This window comes from Myotis daubentonii, chromosome 6, assembly GCF_963259705.1.
Source record: "Myotis daubentonii chromosome 6, mMyoDau2.1, whole genome shotgun sequence".
Lineage (NCBI taxonomy): Eukaryota > Metazoa > Chordata > Mammalia > Chiroptera > Vespertilionidae > Myotis > Myotis daubentonii.
Genome location: NC_081845.1, coordinates 18,936,432 through 18,954,944, shown reverse-complemented (window position 1 = coordinate 18,954,944; position 18,513 = coordinate 18,936,432). Strand labels below are relative to the sequence as shown.

At 37.4% G+C, this 18,513-nt stretch overlaps 1 protein-coding gene across 6 annotated transcripts in view; it reads left to right on the top strand.

The window, feature by feature from the left end:
- Window positions 1-18,513, top strand: part of PTPRK (protein tyrosine phosphatase receptor type K) — a 478,052-nt gene that overhangs the window by 183,893 nt on the left and 275,646 nt on the right. For all 6 annotated transcript variants that reach the window (XM_059700287.1, XM_059700286.1, XM_059700289.1 and 3 more), the window contains exon 3: window positions 5,352-5,623. In XM_059700287.1, coding sequence (XP_059556270.1) covers window positions 5,352-5,623 — 272 coding nt within the window. The remainder of the gene's footprint in view (window positions 1-5,351; window positions 5,624-18,513) is intronic.

Below are 18,513 nucleotides of genomic sequence, written 5' to 3'. Positions count from 1 at the left end.
GGGGAGGCTCACTTCCAAGAACATGAACCCACCTGGGGAGGAAAGCCAGCACGCCATGCGGAGAAAATAGTGCGGGTTCTGCCAGGTTGGAGAAGGTGGCTTATGAGGAGTAGTAGTGGGAGATAACGTGGCAAATTGCTGTGTGATCAGACCCTGGAGGGGTGTCAGTACTAAGGCAGGAAAGTGGGCATTTCTCTGTTTAGTTTATAAGGCACATTTACTGGATTTTGAATAAGAACTGACAATAAAATTATTATGTTGATGTACTATACAGAGGGAATTTTAGGATGAAGTATGGAAACTTATTTATTATTCATTATTTTCTTTGCAGTTAATCCTGTTTCTTGTGTTATTATGTTATTCCTAGAAGCAGAGCTTAAAGATAACATTTTCATTAAGACATACAATTCATAGGGCATTATTTATTCATCTAGATATTAGACTGGTGTTTATGATTATGGGACTTGTTTTCTTCGGCTATTCTTTTAATAACAAATGCTATTTAGTCTAAGTATTCTCTACTTCTCTCTCTCTCTTTAACTGGATTGCAATGGAAGTTTTTTCTCGTTATTGTTTGGTGTTGTCGAAAGAAAGCCAAAATGCTGTTAATCTGGAGGATGCAAATAGGATTTACTTTTTAAAGGCAGAGTACCTGTTTTTATTTCCTAAGTATTTATTATTACTCACTTGATATTCCCCTTGTAAAGCAGTATTCATGTAGTTTCTTTCTTTTTAAAAGTTCAAATCTATTACATGTTTATTGTGGAACATTCTGTGAATGTGTATAAACAAAAATATGAAAATAGAAGACAATTACAGCTCCCCCACCTCGATAACACAACTAGTATTTTGCTATATATTCTTTATATTTTTCCAGTTATATGTGCATGTTTATGGGTGTACATGCATATTTATACATGAATACACATACATTTACACAAATGGATTTATTTAACAAATATTTTCTCATAAATGACTATATTTTATAACCTGCTTATTTTACTTAACAAATTGTGACTATTTTCCATTAAATTTGTTTTAATATTATTCTTAAAGACGACTTAACTATTCATCAAACTGATTTATCATAATTTTACAAATTGTGTATTATCGGACATATAAAACACTTCTGATTTTCTCTATTTTAAACAGAGTAATGATGAGATGAGCATCTTTTTAAAACTATTTCTTTGTAAATATACAGGATTTTTTTATCTAGTGGACATTCCTAGAGTTGGAATTGCCAGACCAAACAGTATATGTCTCTTTTAAGGGTTTTGATTCTCATTGCCAAATTGCTCTCCAGAAAGGTTGCACTTAAAAAGATATTATAAGCCTTACCTTTTTCTCCAATGTCTTAAATGATATATTTGAGAATTCCATTATCCAAGAGCCCGTAAGGAATATTTGTAAGGACACATTAAAAGTTAGTACATTATACGTATGTGCACACCGAGGTTTCATTATTAAGTGTTGAGGTAGCTGAATCACAACTAAATTGAATTGAATTTATTAGACATCTGAGGGATTAGTTAGCTGGTAACAAAACAATTGTAAGTAAACTGACACTCTAATCTAAAAAATGGCCGGGGAGGGTTGGGGGGCGGGAGGGGGGGTAAGAGATCAACTGAAGGACTTGTATGCATGCATATAAGCATAACCAATGGACACAAGACACTGGGGGGTATGAGAGGCCGGGGGAATGTCAAGGGGGGGGGAGGAGACATATATAATACTCTTTGTAATACTTTAAGCAATAAAACAAAATTAAAAAAAATAAGGGAAATGCATATTGTAGCATTTTCTGACTCCAGGAGTTGGCAACTATTTATTCTGGGAGACTGTAGAGGCTGTTTTTATAAGTTGATAAGAATAGCATATTGTTTTCTGTGTTTGGGATGATGGAAGGGACTCAGGTCAAACAGGCAGCTACCTTCACGGTGCCTACTGGGTTCATTGTTTCTGTATTTAGAGAGCTTTTGGTGCTAGTGCCTGTTTCTTCCTTCCTGAAACTGTGCAATACTAGTCAGTGCATACTGCCCCACAGCACTCAAAAAAAAAAAAAAAAAGTTGCAGAGCCAGGCTGCATTGACAAGAAAGCCCCTTACGGTAGGAAGCAGCTGGAAACAGGAGCTGCAGCTGGCGTGCACAGTGTCACCCACCGGAGAAAGGAGCCTGGCGGCGGCTGTGGAAGCTCCGAGCGCCAAGAGCAAGAGCAGGGGGTGGAGCCCACACACACTTTAGAGATGTACTGGGGAAGGGAATCCCACTAGTTTTGTATTCCACCTTCAAAAAGGTACTCATGTTTTCCAGTGAAATGTTCACATTATTTAAAAAGAGCCCATTTACAAGAAGTATCCTTACAGAAATGAAATATCAGCACTTTTAAAACATCTTATTTAACCTGCATTGAATACCCTTGAAATGCTGAAATAGTTTGGACAGCTTTTTATTTTGTGACTATTGTCTTTCTAATAATGATGAGATTGATATTCTGACTAATTAATATATTTTGTTCATTTCCTTAGTAAGAAAATTATTGTTGCTTAAAAGTGCAACTAGCTAAAAATTGCTAAATGGTCTTATTGGTAAATAACATGCTACTATACTGAATATCATAAAATGTGAGGCAAAGCATATTTTATTCCAAGTTTAACTTATAAGGGAGAAAATGACTATTTGAAAATCCATAAGTCATTTGGGTCACTACTTTAAAATTGACAGTCAGAAATCATAATACAAATTGTAAAGACAATTTAGGTGCACTGCAGCTATACTATGTCACTGAAAAAATAAAAATTGTTATAGCAGTGGCGGAATAGATCACTGGTCTGTGAAGAGGTTGAGACCCAATAACATTGAGTATCGTATCCAAGATCTCAGGCCTGGCCATAGTTAAAGTAATAATTAGTCTGCTCTGCTGTGGCGAATTTGAAAAACATCTCCATAAAGCAGCGATGGGCTTCTGAATGTGAAAATAGCCAAAAATAAAAACATCCTGCTTCTATAAATCGGGTTGGGATCCAGGATATCCTGTTGGGGAAAAAAAAAAAGAGCATTTAACTTCTCCAAAATATACATGGCCAATGTATTTGTTAGTGTGCAATCTATGAGAATCAGGAAGGGGGGGTGGGGAGGAATTCCAAGTTACAAGAGAAGATGAGAACTGGGAAAAATGATGTGAAAATGCTATCAGTAGCTATCACTTTAGTAAGCTTATTCTGTACTTGGCCTGATAGTGCTGTCACTGGAGAATCCAATTCCTCCCTTGCTTGTGGGTGTGGGGTTCAGGTTCTTGGGGTACCACTGAAATAAGAGTTTTTAGAAGCCCCGCAGGTGAACGAGATGTGGTAAAAGGCTTTGTTTGTGTGGAGTTACATTTCTTGGATTCCAAAGTCCCATGCCTCTTAGACCAGACCTGAAAGAGCTGGGCCTCCAGTAGAGCCCAAAGCAAGGCCGGTGTCCAGAGCTTCTGTTGCATGTGGCAGCCAGGTTCAACTACTTACTTAAAGTGCCTTAGTCCATTGAGTGGGGACCCACATGGCTAACCTTCTGTAACAGGAGTCAGGAGGAGGAGGAGGAGGAGGAGGGAGCTCTCATTTGTTTGTTTCAAAGTTTAAATATTCATGTTTCACGTGCTTGCAGTGACCACGCGTATTCTGGCCACTGACTAACTCCCAGGTGTGACTGAGAGGCAGGTAGGCACATTCCCAAGTCACTCAGACCTTACTGGGCATGCTTCCAAATTCCCTCTGTCCAGTTCCTTCCTTCATCCATCAGCAGGGAAGAGACTTGGAGAGTGTTAAATTAGCAAAGCTGTATAAATGGCATATCTATATTATCTAGTCTTCCCTTTACTCCTCCCCTGTTAATAATAACCAGGTTATTATAACAGTATCAGAGTTATCATATGAAATCTTGCCACAAGCTCTGAATCATAATACCACCAAATGGGAATTGGTCAGATTTAAACTTATGATTTCCTATGTAGTGGAAGTCCTCTTATCTTTCATGGTTTGCATACATTTTGGGGCATTTAATTGAACTAGTTAGACTGACAGTCAATGATTGTTTAGTATTATGGGTAAAAGTTTTAGGGAGGAAACCCAACGGGTTGATTAATCCTATAAATTGCTTAGGAAGAGAGGTCCAAATACAACCCTTGTGACCCTGGGTTCTGTAACACTATGCCTAACACATTTAGGTTAAATTTACATCCAAGGGGGAAGTATTTATTGTACAATAAAAATTTGTGTTCAACCTTAAGTATAATCAATAAATATATTTCCATTTCTGTGATATGTGTCCTTGTTAAAATGCATAGTGACATGAGAAACACTGATTGTTTTTCCGGAGATGACCTTGAACTAATACCATCAGCTGATGTTTAAGTTCCATTTTTGAACTTTGTACTATATGACCTTTGCCTATAGTGCAGGAACTGTATGTTTGAGGGTGGGACTATGAGATACTATGAGGATAGGGCTCTGTATGTCCTGTGCCTTCCCATGATAGACAACCAGTGAATATTTATTAAGTCAACGGAAGTAGGGTAGATTTGTGATTTTCAAACCAGGTTTCTGAAGCTATAGAAGAGCATAAGGACTATTGCAGAATTGGGACCAATGGCCATGATGATTAGCTGAAAGCTTCATGGATGAGGCTCTAGACAAGTGAATCTACCCTATATCAGATTCTTGGTCTAGAAATTTTGACATTTTAAAATTTTAGTCATCAGAATTACACTGCAAAGTATACTTTTTTTTTCTGAACTGAAGTTCAGAGTAGCCAGTACACTGCAAAAGGTTACACAGCTTTTATAACTGATGATCTTGGGATTGGACATAGAACTGATTGTAGTATCTACACTTTTAGTCCATTTCTCTGCAATAATATTGTGAATATGGAAAAGGAAAGATGCATGTTCTATGTAAATCAGGCCCATAAGGTCTTGCTTTGTTTGTTTGATATTAAAATATTTCTGCTTAGTAATACTAAAGATTATTTAGTCACATGTGGATTTGAACCAGGCTCTACCTGTTTGACTATACAAATAGTCAAAGAAGTTACTAATTATTTCTCAATTTTCTAATTTGTGAAATAGGATTAATAACAGGTTATTGCAGACAGCAAATGTATAATATATGTTATGTGCTTTGAACAATATCTGTCACCTATAAGAACTTCATGTATTTACTTGTTTGGTATCTGTGTCTCTGTTCTGGAAGATGTAATCCTGAGTTAAATGTAACACTTAGAATAGATTGGTATTGTGTTTAGTATTTTTTCTTTTATATATTCCTTTTTGCTTATATATTTATTTAACTTTATTATATGTAATGTCATTTCAGGTTCCTATATGATAGTGGACTCTTCAGACCACGACCCTGGAGAAAAAGCCAGACTTCAGCTGCCTACAATGAAGGAGAATGACACACACTGTATTGATTTCAGTTACCTGTTATATAGCCAGAAAGGGTTGAACCCTGGCACTTTGAACATATTAGTTAGGGTGAACAAAGGACCTCTTGCCAATCCAATTTGGAATGTGACTGGATTCACGGGTAGAGATTGGCTTCGGGCTGAGCTAGCCGTGAGCACCTTTTGGCCCAATGAATATCAGGTAATCATCCTTTCTTTTCTGGTTAATGCTTTGATGTCATTGGCTCTCATCATATATATAATGCTCGGATGTAAAGATTAGCCCCATAGAAATGTAAGGTTGTCCATCTAACCCTCCCCCACCCCTTCCTTGAGCAAATGTTTGAATACCTTGGCACAAAATCTTGAAAAATGGAGAAAAATCATTCCACCTATAGGAAAAAAGTAGTTCAGGTACAAAATTTTTTGGTTGTTTGGCAAAAAGCTGCTTATTGACAGATATGTTTCTGTGTGTCTGTGCAGGAAGAAAAAGTGTTTTTGATTTGAATGCAATATTCAGATGTGATTGGTTTACTTCTTGAAAATAACATCTGGAAAATAAACATGAAATAGTGTTTCATGAAATAAGTTATTTAAAAGGGAGGCAATTTGAATAATTTTGTCAGTTACTTGAAGAATAAAAATAAGTAAACAGTTCTGGGCTAGGTGGCTCAGTTGGTTGGATCATGGTCCCATATATCAAAAGGTTGAGGGTTTGATTCCTGGTCAGGGTACTTACCTAGGTTACAGTTCGATCCCTGGACGGGGCACGTATGGTAGGCAACAGATTGATGTTTCTCTCTCTCATCGAGGTTTCTCTTTCTCACTGGCTCTTTCTCTCCCTTCATGTCTCTCTCTCTTTCTCTCTCTCTCAAACATCAATAAAATATATATCCTCTAGTAAGGATTAAAAATAAAAAAAAGTAAGCAAACGAAATAAGGAAAGCTGTCCACATGTCTTTGGATTTTTCCCCACCAGAAGTTCATTTACAGGATCAGAGAGTTGTTCAATAATCCTCACTATGACATTCAGTTCCTGGAAATAGAAAGTTACCTCTTTTGAAAGTTCACTTTTGTGTTAGAACTTGTGATTTAACTTTTAAATGGCTTACTTATTTGTAATTTGTTAGAGAGTTTAATGAGAATGTGTTTATGTAATAGTATATTTTGTAATGTTCAATGAGTACTTTATAAGCTAAGAACAGTTTCATTTCTGTTATCTAAAAATTAACCATTTCTTCAGTTTAGGTTTGTCTTTATTCCCAATGAAGGGGAAAATTCAATGTATTGTTTTAATTGCTTTGTTTTGAGTTGATTTCCTATGTATTAAAAGCCTCTTCATAGATGTTCCACAGGTAAGGTTCTCTATTCAGGGTTATGTGTCTTTTGAGATTTCAGTGGGGTTTCATTAGGTAGTTGATTCCATTATTCCAGAATAGAAAGATGTTTTTCTTCAGTCTGGGAGAGCCGGCCTCTTGGGAGGTCAGAGCTTTGGGAGGGCTGGATTGGTGGACTAATGCTCCAGTACTGGAAGAAAGGCCAGTGGGCTCATCTCTGACAACAGGGGGCTCCTGGCTGGCATTGCTGGGGCACCCTCACCATGCACTGTCATATTGACTTCAATAGCTGAAAAAAAGAAAAGGCTTTGATTCAGAAAATAATACTGTCCACATATTCAGACTTCCTACAAGGTCCAAAGGACAAGTCTAACAAAATTGTTAAAATTTTGGGTTCTAGAGTCATATTGCATTTAGTCAACCCTGATTGCTCTTTGCTACCTGTGTAGATAGTTGGTGAAGGAATTGAATTATTGATTGTACTTTGAAATAAAATCGAGTTTGATGAATCCAGCAAATACTCTCTGTGGTATAATACTTCTGCTCCTTTGTGACTAAGAAATGACATGCATTGATTACTTTTCCCTTATTTTTTTCTGACATCTCCCTTTGAGTAATATACATTAATAACTCTTTTGGCCCAGATTCTGCAATATTAATTTTAATGTTGAGTTATAGTACCTAGAACTGGATGAATGCTTCTTTGTTCAATCTTATTTTGCATGACAGAGCCCTCCAGTTTACATGTACCTGTCATGTTTAAGTCAGCAGGGTAAAAAGGTTCTGTGAAGGTTTCAACCTGGCCAGTGAGATCTTTTTGGAGATCTCTTGTCAGAGAAAAAGACTGTGAGATATATAGAACCTATGGGTAAATGTCGGTTGCAGATTGAAATTTGAGCCACAGATCATTTTTTAAGTGCTTACGTTGCTTCCACACATTTTCCCTTAACCTGCAAAACTTCACAATCAATGAGAGTGAATAGCAGAGTAGAACATTTTTCATGTGCTTAGTTAGTGCTCAATAAATTATTTGGTTGATGTTTTCATCGATTCTGTCAGTTAGATACGTATTTGTACCTGTACATCAGTTATTAGAAACAACCAGCTCAACACAAACTATATTTATGTTTCGCTATTAGGAAACAGCATGAAAACTTTTGACTACTGCTTAATGCAAAATCTTTATGGATTTTTTAAAAATGTAGCCATTGCAGTGGGTCATGCTAGCTGCTTACTCATTTTCATTCTTAAAGAAACACTGGTAATTTTTTTTTTTATTTTTCCCAGATTCTAGATTAAGTAAAGACATGCATAGAAATTATTCTCTTTTTCCCCATAATTTAACTCAATTTCTCTTTTCCAGAGAACTTACACTCTCCAAACTTCTTGAACCTTTTTTTTTATACTCTATTTTTTCTAATTCCTTGTCTTTTTAAAAAAGATATATATGTGTATTGATTTCGGAGAGGACTGGAGAGGAAGAGAGAGATAGAAACATCAATGATGAGAGAGAATCATTGACTGGATGCCTCCTGCACACCCCCTACTAGGGATGGAGCCTACAACCCAGCATGTGCCCTTGACTGGAATCCAACCCAGGACATTTCAGTCCCCAGGCCGATGTTCTATCCATAGAGCTGGTTAAAACTGGCTAAAGCTAGTTCCTTGTCTTTTGTTGTATTTCTAGAGGGGAATACTATATTTTCTTTGCTTGAGCCATTAATATCTGACCACTCCTCTAATCATCCCCTTTCTCGCCTAACTTTAACAGTAGTAAAAACTACCAAAAAGAATGCCCAAGTGAAACTACCTTTAATTAATATGGGTTAATTTTTGTATAAAAATCATACTCCTAGAAGTGGGTGGAAATCCCCTCATTTTGTGTGACAAAGCTCCATTGCTTTCACATACCTGCAGTGTTCCTCTCGTCTCCATTTTCCTGTTGAACTAAAAATCTGCTCTGATCTGTCCTTCCTAGTGATTACATCTTGCCAGATGCCTAAACTGCAGGTCGATGTGGTAATTTAATCATATTTGCTATGGATTATTAAAAAAATGAGGAGATAGTATTTTTCCCCCCAAATATTTTTTATTGATTTCAGAGAGGAGGGGAGAGGGATAGAGAGATAAAAACATCAATGATGAGAAAGAATCATTGATCAGCTGCCTCCTGCACCCCCCCACACTAGGGATCGAGCCCGCAACCCGGGCACGTACCCTGACCGGGAATCGAACGGTGACCCTCCAGCCGGGCAAGACAGTAGTTTTTTAATCCCAAGAAATTTAACCTCTTATTAGAAAAAGGAAAAAAATAATATATATGACATTGTGAAATGAAGGCAAAAATGATTCTCCAAATAATGAATTCTGGTTACCTAGCAGAGCAGGATAAAGCTCATGAACTTGGGGCCAGCCATTCCGGGTGAATCTTGACTTTGATTTTTTAGCTGTGCAGCATTAGGCATATTCCTTAATCTCTTTGACTGTAGTCCCTTCCTCTGAAAAATTAGGACCACAATAGTACCTACCTCATTGGCTTATTTTATCACATGAGTCCATACATGTGGTGTTTAGAAAAGTGTCTGACACATAGTATGTGTTTACCACAAAGTTTAGTTAACATTATGATAACTAAACAAAAAATTTACAGGCGCTACTAGATTTAATATGTGCTCAGAATTTTCTTGTTTTGAAATCATGCTCTTTTTAAAATAGACTTCCATTTTTTTTAGAGCAGTTTTAGGTTCACAGCAAAATTGAGAGGAAGGTACAGAGATTTCCCATATATCCTCCACCCCCACATATGCATAGCCTCCCCTATAATCCACATCAACCAACAGACTGGTATACAATGGAGGAACCTACACTGAATCATAATCGCTCAAAGTCCGTAGCTAATTTTAAGGTTCACTCTTGGTGTTGTACCTTCTAAGAGTCTGACAAATGCATGACATGTATCGATCATTATAATATTATACAGAGTTTTTTCACTGCTCTGAAAATCCCCTGTGCTTCACCTAGACTTTCCTCCTCCTCCATGCTATTCCTTTTAGGTTTTTTATTTATTAAAATGTCAACTTACTTGACACCTTATTAGCATGAGGTCAAACCGTACTCACCCTTGGGTATACTGGGCATGTCCCTCTTCCTCTGAGCCTTACTGCCTTGCTTGGTGATGTCAGAGATAATAATGTAAAACAGATGTGGAGTGTAGCCTTAAGGAGCCTAGTCCAGATAGGAAATGTGAAACATACCTAGATAAAATTTGAAATAATACAGCAATTGTTAAATGACTTAAGAGAGATAAATATGAAATGTAGCGGGGAAATGAAAACAAAAGATAGATTTGTTTCCAAAGTATTTTGAGGCCAAAATGGGACTAGCTTTCTCCTGTACTACATAGTTTTTCTTAAACCACAATTATTTGGAGCTAGCACTTTCTGTAGTGAAACAAAACAAGGAAATGCAGTTTTGTTTATGACATAAGCACTGCATTGATACACTAATATGTAAGGAACTGTTTCTCACCTGTGTCTTCAAGGCAATAGATGTCTTTTCTGCTCAGCATACTAATTATAGAAAATATAGTATTATGTTTGTTTTACTTACAATGGTCACAAGATACTAATTCTGCCTATTTTTATAGGCCTCAAGTAAGTATTGTAAATTTTTAAATTGTTTACTAAATAGAAGTAAAATGGAAAAAAATTATGAGGCATGATCTCGGTGTTAAATTTCAATGGAAGATCAGCATACCTCTAAAGTATAATTTTCTCCACTCTGGAAATCTGACCTGTCTAGTATGCGTAAACTAAGTTCTGCTTTGGGATTAAATCCATTAGTTTCTTACTGAACAGTGAGGTTGTTACCAAATGAGGCAGGCAGACATAGCTTCCAAAACTATTAGTGGAAACCTAATCTGCTGTTTTCCATTAACTGGGTGCACGTCATTAATCACAAAAATGATGCGTGATGAAAACTACAGGGGTTTGGCCAGAAATTGGAAAAGTGATAATATAGCAGAATGCGCCTTAAAAACCCCCCACAAAAAACACAACAAAACAAACCCTCCTAATTCACTGAGAAACAAATACTGAACTTTTGCCGCTCATTTTGTTAACATTTTTCATTGGTCTGAAAAAATGTAAGAAGTGGACGGCATGAGATTTTCTGTTTTTGTTTCCTTTCTAAAGGTTTACGTTCGCGTGTATTGGGCTGACATTTTGGCAGTGGGATAATTGTTACACTCCAGAGAGACTGCTGGCTTTGGACCTAGGAAGATTGGGACTTAAACCAAGGGGCTGTTTATTTAAAAGAAAAGATCTCTAAAAGATTGGTCTCTGGGGACAAGGGCTGAAGTAAGAGCATGCTTATGAATCATCCATGCAAAATGTGAGGAAAAGTGGATATAATTTCTGTGCCATAGCTCTTGGAACTCGTCCAATTTCTACAGGTTGTCATTCAACCGTGTAGAGCCCCACTGAAGAAAGAAAGACGGCTCTTTCTTAGATGGATTAGTCTGCTGGAGGCCCTAACAAAATACTACAGACTGGGGTGGCTTAGACAGCAGGAAGTCCAAGATCAAGGTGGAGGCTATTTGGTTCCTGGTGAGGGCTCTCTTCCTGCCTTGCAGTTGGCCACCTTCCCACAGTGTCTTCACATGGTGCAGGGAGATAGCTCTGGTGTCCCTTGCTCTTCATATAAGGACACCAGGCCTATCAGATTAGGGTCCCATCCTTATGACTGCATTTAACTTTACCTCCCAAAGGCCCTATCTCCGAATAGTCACATTGGGCATTAGACTTTCAACATATGAGTTGGGGAGGGGGCTGGTACAATTGTGTTCATAACTCTAGATATAGCTTATGGCTGTAACTTCTTCATTTAGAAGCACTATAATGGACTCTGGCTTGTTATCTTGTATAACAGTGTTACAGATATTATTAATTTTCTATTCAATAGTCATTCTTCTCACTTTCTTCCACATTGGCAGGACCCCCGCCTCACTTTCACAACTTCCTTTCCAGGTCAGGGTGGCCATGTGACACAGCTCTGTCCAGTGAGTTATAGGAGACCTTTGAGAAAGATGTTTCCTCCCAGCTAAAAAGAGAGAGAGATACTATTACACGAGACATGATGCTTGGAGCTACTGCAGTCGCCATGTAGTTATGAGGTAGGAGATACCAAACGGAGGAAAAGAAGAAAGTGTGGAAGAGGCCAGGGTCCTACTGGCAGGTGAAATTAATAATAATAAAAATAAAAACAAAATTTTAAACAACTTTTAGATGGGTCTTTTCCTATACAGCCAAAAGCATCCTAATGTACTATGTCCCATCTTTTTTGAGCTTTTCAAGTAATCAATTACATTTCTCACCACATATTGTTTATGGATAAAACATGTGAGACATAGGGGAGAATTAAAAGTGTACACATCCATCTATGAATGAAACAGTTTAAGTTTTCAGAACATAAAGTCCAAAGTTTCAGTTCAGTTGTAGAGAGAAGACACATAAAAGTAAATAGGGTTGTCAGACAATCAATGATTGAAAGAAGAAAGAAAGGAAGGACACTTCATCTATTCTGTGTCTACTATGTGTAAGACACTGGGCTGGATACTTCCTGTATGTCACCTTTAGTTTGTTTTAATATTTAATCCAGTATGTGGATGAAAAAGGAGCTCTGTAATAAACCTAATATAAAAAACCTCACAGGGTGACCGGATGATAAATCCTGACTGAGGAGTTATGCTGCAGGCCTATAACTTCTTAGTAAAAGTTTATTTAGCCTAAGCCATCCCTGTCCATTGTGTCTTTGCATCTAGGTTAGCACACCTTGGAAATGCCTCTTCTTCAGACCCCTTGAAAGGCTAACCACCCTCCAGGTTACATAATTTTGCCAATTATACTGTAACCCAATCACCACGTTGCTTTCTCCTGCCTTCCTGTAATCTTTACCTTCCCTTCTTAATTCCAAATATATAAAAGAAACTGCAGAACTATCATTCTTCACAAGCATCTGAGATCTTGCTTCCTGGAATTGTTATTAGTTGGTTCAAATAAACTCATAGAAATTCTATGCAGGTTTGGACATTTCTTACCTTCAGTGCTAAGGGAATGTTTCTCATCTTCATGCATGGACTAAGTTGCTGGCTTTTTCGTGGTCAAAATTATTCCCCTTTTTCCTCTTTAGTAACTTCATCTTGCTATTAAATGTTTGGACATTAGCCATATCAGTGACTTCTGAAGTTAGTCACAATTACATAGGCTTATTTTGGTTATGGCAGCTGTAATTTCCTGACACGGGCACTTGGGTTCATTTTTATGTTGGCAAATACTTGTTATTAACGAAGCAGCCTTTTGCGGCTGATTTTTAGTCTTAATGATTCCCTATTTGTTTCACTTAAAGTGCCCCAAATGGGTTTGGAGAAACTCCCACATTATTATCGTCACTATTTTCTTGAAACTTATAACCTTGTGAGGGTGACTTCTTCCTGCTTCCTGACAGTGATTTGCTTTTATTATAAAACATCAGCTTTACTTTTCTGTTAGACTCTGTTTGTATTGACTCACTGATGAAATTTACAGTTTGTAAATAAAGGTAAACAAATGAAGAGAAGAGTCTTTCTAGTTAACATGATAATTATTGCAATTATATGACAGCAGTTTCTTCTTTTTCTATTAAATCATACCTGTTTTTATTCAGTGTAGCAGGAGCTGTCAAGGGCCCCGTCACTAATTCTTTTGAGAAATACATCTGTGAAATAAATTCATTTCTCTTTTAATGCAGTGGGAAAATAATGAGCAGCAAGAAGAGTTAGATAGTGTTTGTTCAATGTATGACTTGTTTTCCTTAGGAGGTTGTTTTATCCAAGGGCAGGCGAAGGAATGCCAGTTCTTCACTCACTCACTTTCCTTCAGCCCCGTGTGTTGAATCTGAATCAGCGCACTTCTGACTCCTTGTTTTCTATACCTCTGTATAAATTATTTACCAGACATTTAACGCGCTGATTTTCATGTACCAAGATTAGAAAATAATGTATTCTACTAGGGCAGGATTCATAGCCAAACACACAAGAAAATGAAAGAACCCTCTCCTTCTCATCAGTTTAATGATGTTTCTGACAATGATCTGCCATTTGTTAATGCAATAGCATCTCACATAAGAAAAAAATAGATAACAGTTGAAAATCAATTCCTTCAGTTATTTTGCCTGTTGACTTTGATAGTTAATTGGGTTTTTTAGTTTCTGTACAACTTGAATTTCTGTGTGACCTCTTTGTTCATTTCCATTTCAAAGACTGATTTTTTTTTTTCCATTTTAGACTATGTCTGAAATGTGAACAGAATATTAACTCTTCATGGGGAAAAAAAATGAGTGACATTGTCTTTTTATCTAAAATTTAACTTTTATGCTGTGAAGATTTAAGTTCCAGTTCTTCGAACATAGTGGAATAGTAAAAGGATGTAAATATCTCATAGTTTATCAATTGAAAGATTGTATTTAATTGGGAAATGTAAGGGAAATGTCAGACATTTGTATAGTTTGTATCTATTTTACTATTCCTTTTGATAATGTTATATATATATATATATATATATATATATATATATATATAATCTAATTCTGTGGTTAGTAATACAAGTTAGAATATAAAGGGAAAAAAAACCATTGGACACTGAAAATAAAAACATCCACTTATGTAATCTGACAGACAATTTACGGTTAAATTTAGTTGTCATAATTTTCAAAAATTGTTTTTAAAATTGGTGTTATTAAACTGACCGCTACATGTAATTTCTGCATTTAGTTATATAAATAACCATTGCACATACCACTGGAGTTCCCTGATGAGATTTGGATTTTTAATATTCTTTGAATGATCTTTTTTAAAAAAAATCATTCTTCTCAGCTTTCTGGAAGCAGTAAATCAATTCTCAATTTATGTTTACAAAATGAGATCTATAATCGTAAGTGTATACCAAGTAATAATTCAATAAAATAATAAAAATAGAAAACTTTCAGCACCTAGAAATCAAAGTTTGCTTCAAACTTAAACATCTTTAGATCCAGCCATTTTGCAACAGCAGCACAAATATAATACTTGGAAACAGATATAGCATATCTTTTGTTAGTATTTATTAAAAGTCACTGGGGTTTGATTGTGAAATTTCATAATGTAAGGCTTACAAAGGGATGAAGCCAGTTTAGCCTATAAATACTAGGAGGGTAAATTCCTTTTTTTTGGTGGGGTATTGCTATTTGTTTTCTTTTTCTTTCATGTTTTCCTTCCTATTTGTTTTTACCGCCCCTTTACATTAGGTATTGTGACTGGCTGCGCAAGAGACGTGGACAATCTCCTTTTTTTATATTGATAGAGACCATCTTATGTATTGGCTTAAGGTCTTAACTGGGTTTCATTTGGCCTGTGTTCAATCCCAGGTCTATTGGTCAGCCTCTGCTCTTTGAGTGACTGTTTTGTGGGCCCTGTGAGGTTCAGTCACCAAAATGCTAGATGATAGCTAGTCTACTCATTACATACGTGTTTTATGAAGTTTGAAGGAAGTAGTGAAAGTTGCAAAGTAGTCTATGTAAAGTTCTTATTTATAAGTGAAAGCCATTAACTAAAGCTAGCAAAGTTGAAAAGAGGCAGAATTGAGTCAGAGAAAGATAAATATCACATGATCTCATTCATTTGTGGAATATAATGATCAACATAAACTGATGAACAAAAATAGATCCAGAGACAGAGAAGCATCCAACAGACCATCAAACCTCAGAGGGAAGGCAGGAGAGGGTGGTGGTGGGGGGGGGGGGTATAGGAGATCAACCAAAGGACTTGTATGCATGCATATATGCATAACCAATGGACACAGTCAGGAGGCGGGTGAGAGACTGCAGTGGGGGGCTGGAGTGGGCGAGGAGAGGTCAATGTGGACTTTCTCACAGCATTTAAGGGAAGTGGATTATCCAAGACTGAGAAAGACATGGGATCCAGAGCAGTCCTGAGGACATTTACTTTCACTCCAAAGGTTGACTAAATGACTCATTTTTTCACCATTTCTCAAATATGTATCCAACATAAATCTCAAATATGTATCCAACATAATCTGTCTGCTGGTGATAGTACCATGCTGAATAAGTATCTAGGTTTCTCTTCTAGGAATTCCACTCTAGGGGTGGGAGGGGGAAAAACAGATAAAGAAATGAGGAAAAGATCTGAATACAATAAGTGCTAAGTTGATAATTAGATCAATGTGAGAGTTAAGTGTTTTGGAAACCACCTTGGACCAGCTGGTTAAGGAAAAGTTGTTTGAGAAGGTAATCTCACATGAAGCTCTGAATGGCAAACAGGAGCTAGGGACCTTTCTCTGATAAAGCTAACTTTCCTGATCTTTATCAGGGAAATGCATTAGAAACAGCAAACAGCTAATTCAAATCTGCAAGGAGGTTGGCTTTGTGGAGGCATTGAGACAGGCATAGCAGTCAAAGGGGACTGTTTCAAAGATAAAATGGTTATGTTCTAGTCTCCTGGAGATTTGTAATCCAAGTGAAGAGTTTGAACACTTTAAGATTTCTATCAAGTGAGCCCATTTATTTATTCTTGGTCTCATCTCATACATGTCTAAATTTTATATTCTTTTTAGTCTTTAAACTGCTTACTTTTTAGTCACAGCTCTGGTTGTGTCCCATTTTGACAATGGTAACAGTTTTCTGTTTCCCTTGCCTTAAGCTCTGTTATAAATAAACTAGATGCCTGATGCAGGAAATTCTTGCAAGAGTAGGCCTTCCTTCCCCTGGCTGCCTCTGGCACCTGGGACCTGGGCTTTCCTCACAACCCCAGCTTTGTCCGGAAGGTTGTCTGGTCTAATTAGCATATTACACTTTCATTATTATCGACTAGAGGCCCAGTGCATGAAATTAGTGCACTGGTAAAGTCCCCAGCAGCTGCTGGCTGGGGCCTCCCTCCCTTCCCTTAGCTGCCTGCTGCCACCACCGGCCGAGGCCTCCCTCCCTTCCCCTGGCGGCTGCTGCCCCCTGATTTAACTCCTGGACGAACTCTGGTTGAGGAGACAATTTGCATACTATGCTTTTATTATGTAAGAGTAGAGGCCTGGTGCACAAATTCGTGCACCACCAGTGGGGTCCCTTGGCCTGGCCTGCGGGATTGAGCTGAAACTAGCTCTCCGACATCCCCCTGAGGGGTCCGGATTGCGAGAGGGCACAGACAAGGCCGAGGGACCCCATTGGTGCACAATCGGGGCCAGGGAGGGATGTGGGAGGTTGGTCAGCTGGGGAGGGACTGCGAGAGGGCTCCAGGGCATGTCTGGCCCATCTCGCTAGTCCCGATCGGCTGGACCCCAGCAGCAAGTTAACCTACCAGTTGGAGCATCTGCTCCCTGGTGGTTACTGTATGTCATAGCAACTAGTCGACTGGTTGACTGTCTGCCCTCCTGTGGTCAGTGCAAGTCATAATGAGCGGTTGAGCGGTCTTAGCATATCGTTAGCTTATTACGCTTTGATTGGTTGAACAGCCAACCGTTTGACCTGACACTTAGCATATTGGGCTTTTATTATATAGGATTACTGGGGAGTGGGATGCTAAGTTACTGATATTGAGCTACTCTGATTTTGTGAATACTTCCTTTATGGTCAAAATGATTAGCCTTCATTTGAGTGCTTCATAATTTAGCCTGTCAACTGCTCTAATCTCTCTACTATTAATTTTTACAGGTACCCTCTGCTTTAGTCAACCTGAAAATTGCTCTAATTGCTCTTTGCACAGTTTGGGCATTGTGTGTGTGTGTGTGTGTGAATTTACACATGAAGTTTTACCTTCTGAAATGCCTTTGTTTCTTCCTCTCCCTTGTCTGCATCCTATTTCTCTTTTAAAACCCAACTTTATGCCCATCTACCATGGAACCTTAGCTAGACATAACACTACTCCTTGTATTTATTTTGCACACATTGCTCTTCAGATATTTGGCCTGCACTATTTCAGATAGCTTTATGTCCTGGGCCCTGAGTGGATTTTAGATCCTCTTTGCAAGAGGATTGGGTATGCAATAGAGACTGTGTACTATTTATGTCGTGCTTTATATTTTAGAAAGAAGGTTGACAAAGTAAAAAAAAATCATCTTTACAATAGTGAGGTCACTAGGAAAAGTACAACTATTTTTATTTTAGAGATAAGGACTTGCTTAAGGTCATGTCGCTAGCCAGAATTGAGTCAGGTTCACTAAAGATAAATTCTACTACCTCTGTAATGTGCAAGGCTATTTATTTGTTTATTTGATAATGATTTTCCAATTTGGGGTCAAAAGCAGATTTGACTTGCTGATTAAATATTAGGTGATAATCTTAGAGTAGGGTTATAATTTTTTTTCACTTCCATTCAATTTTTCAGGAGAATTTTTCTTGATATCATTTGTGTGTGTTTCTTTAAAGACATTGAATGTTTTTATGGTTTGTTTGTCTAAGAATTGATTGCATGAAGTAAGCTGAATGCTAAGGGGTGACTCAGAACTTCAGCAAACTGTATTTTAATTCATTTCCTCAACCAACCAAGTGTTCAGTGAATTGTTACTATAGACTTAGCATTATTCTAGGCTTGGAAAGAAAACAAACAAGTATGAAACAATTTCATATTTTTCTTTAGGAAATATTAAGTCCAGTAAAGAGATTGCCATGTGCTGATAAGTTTTGATGGTTATGTAGGATTTTTCTACACAATTATCTCTAATTTTATATGTTTGAA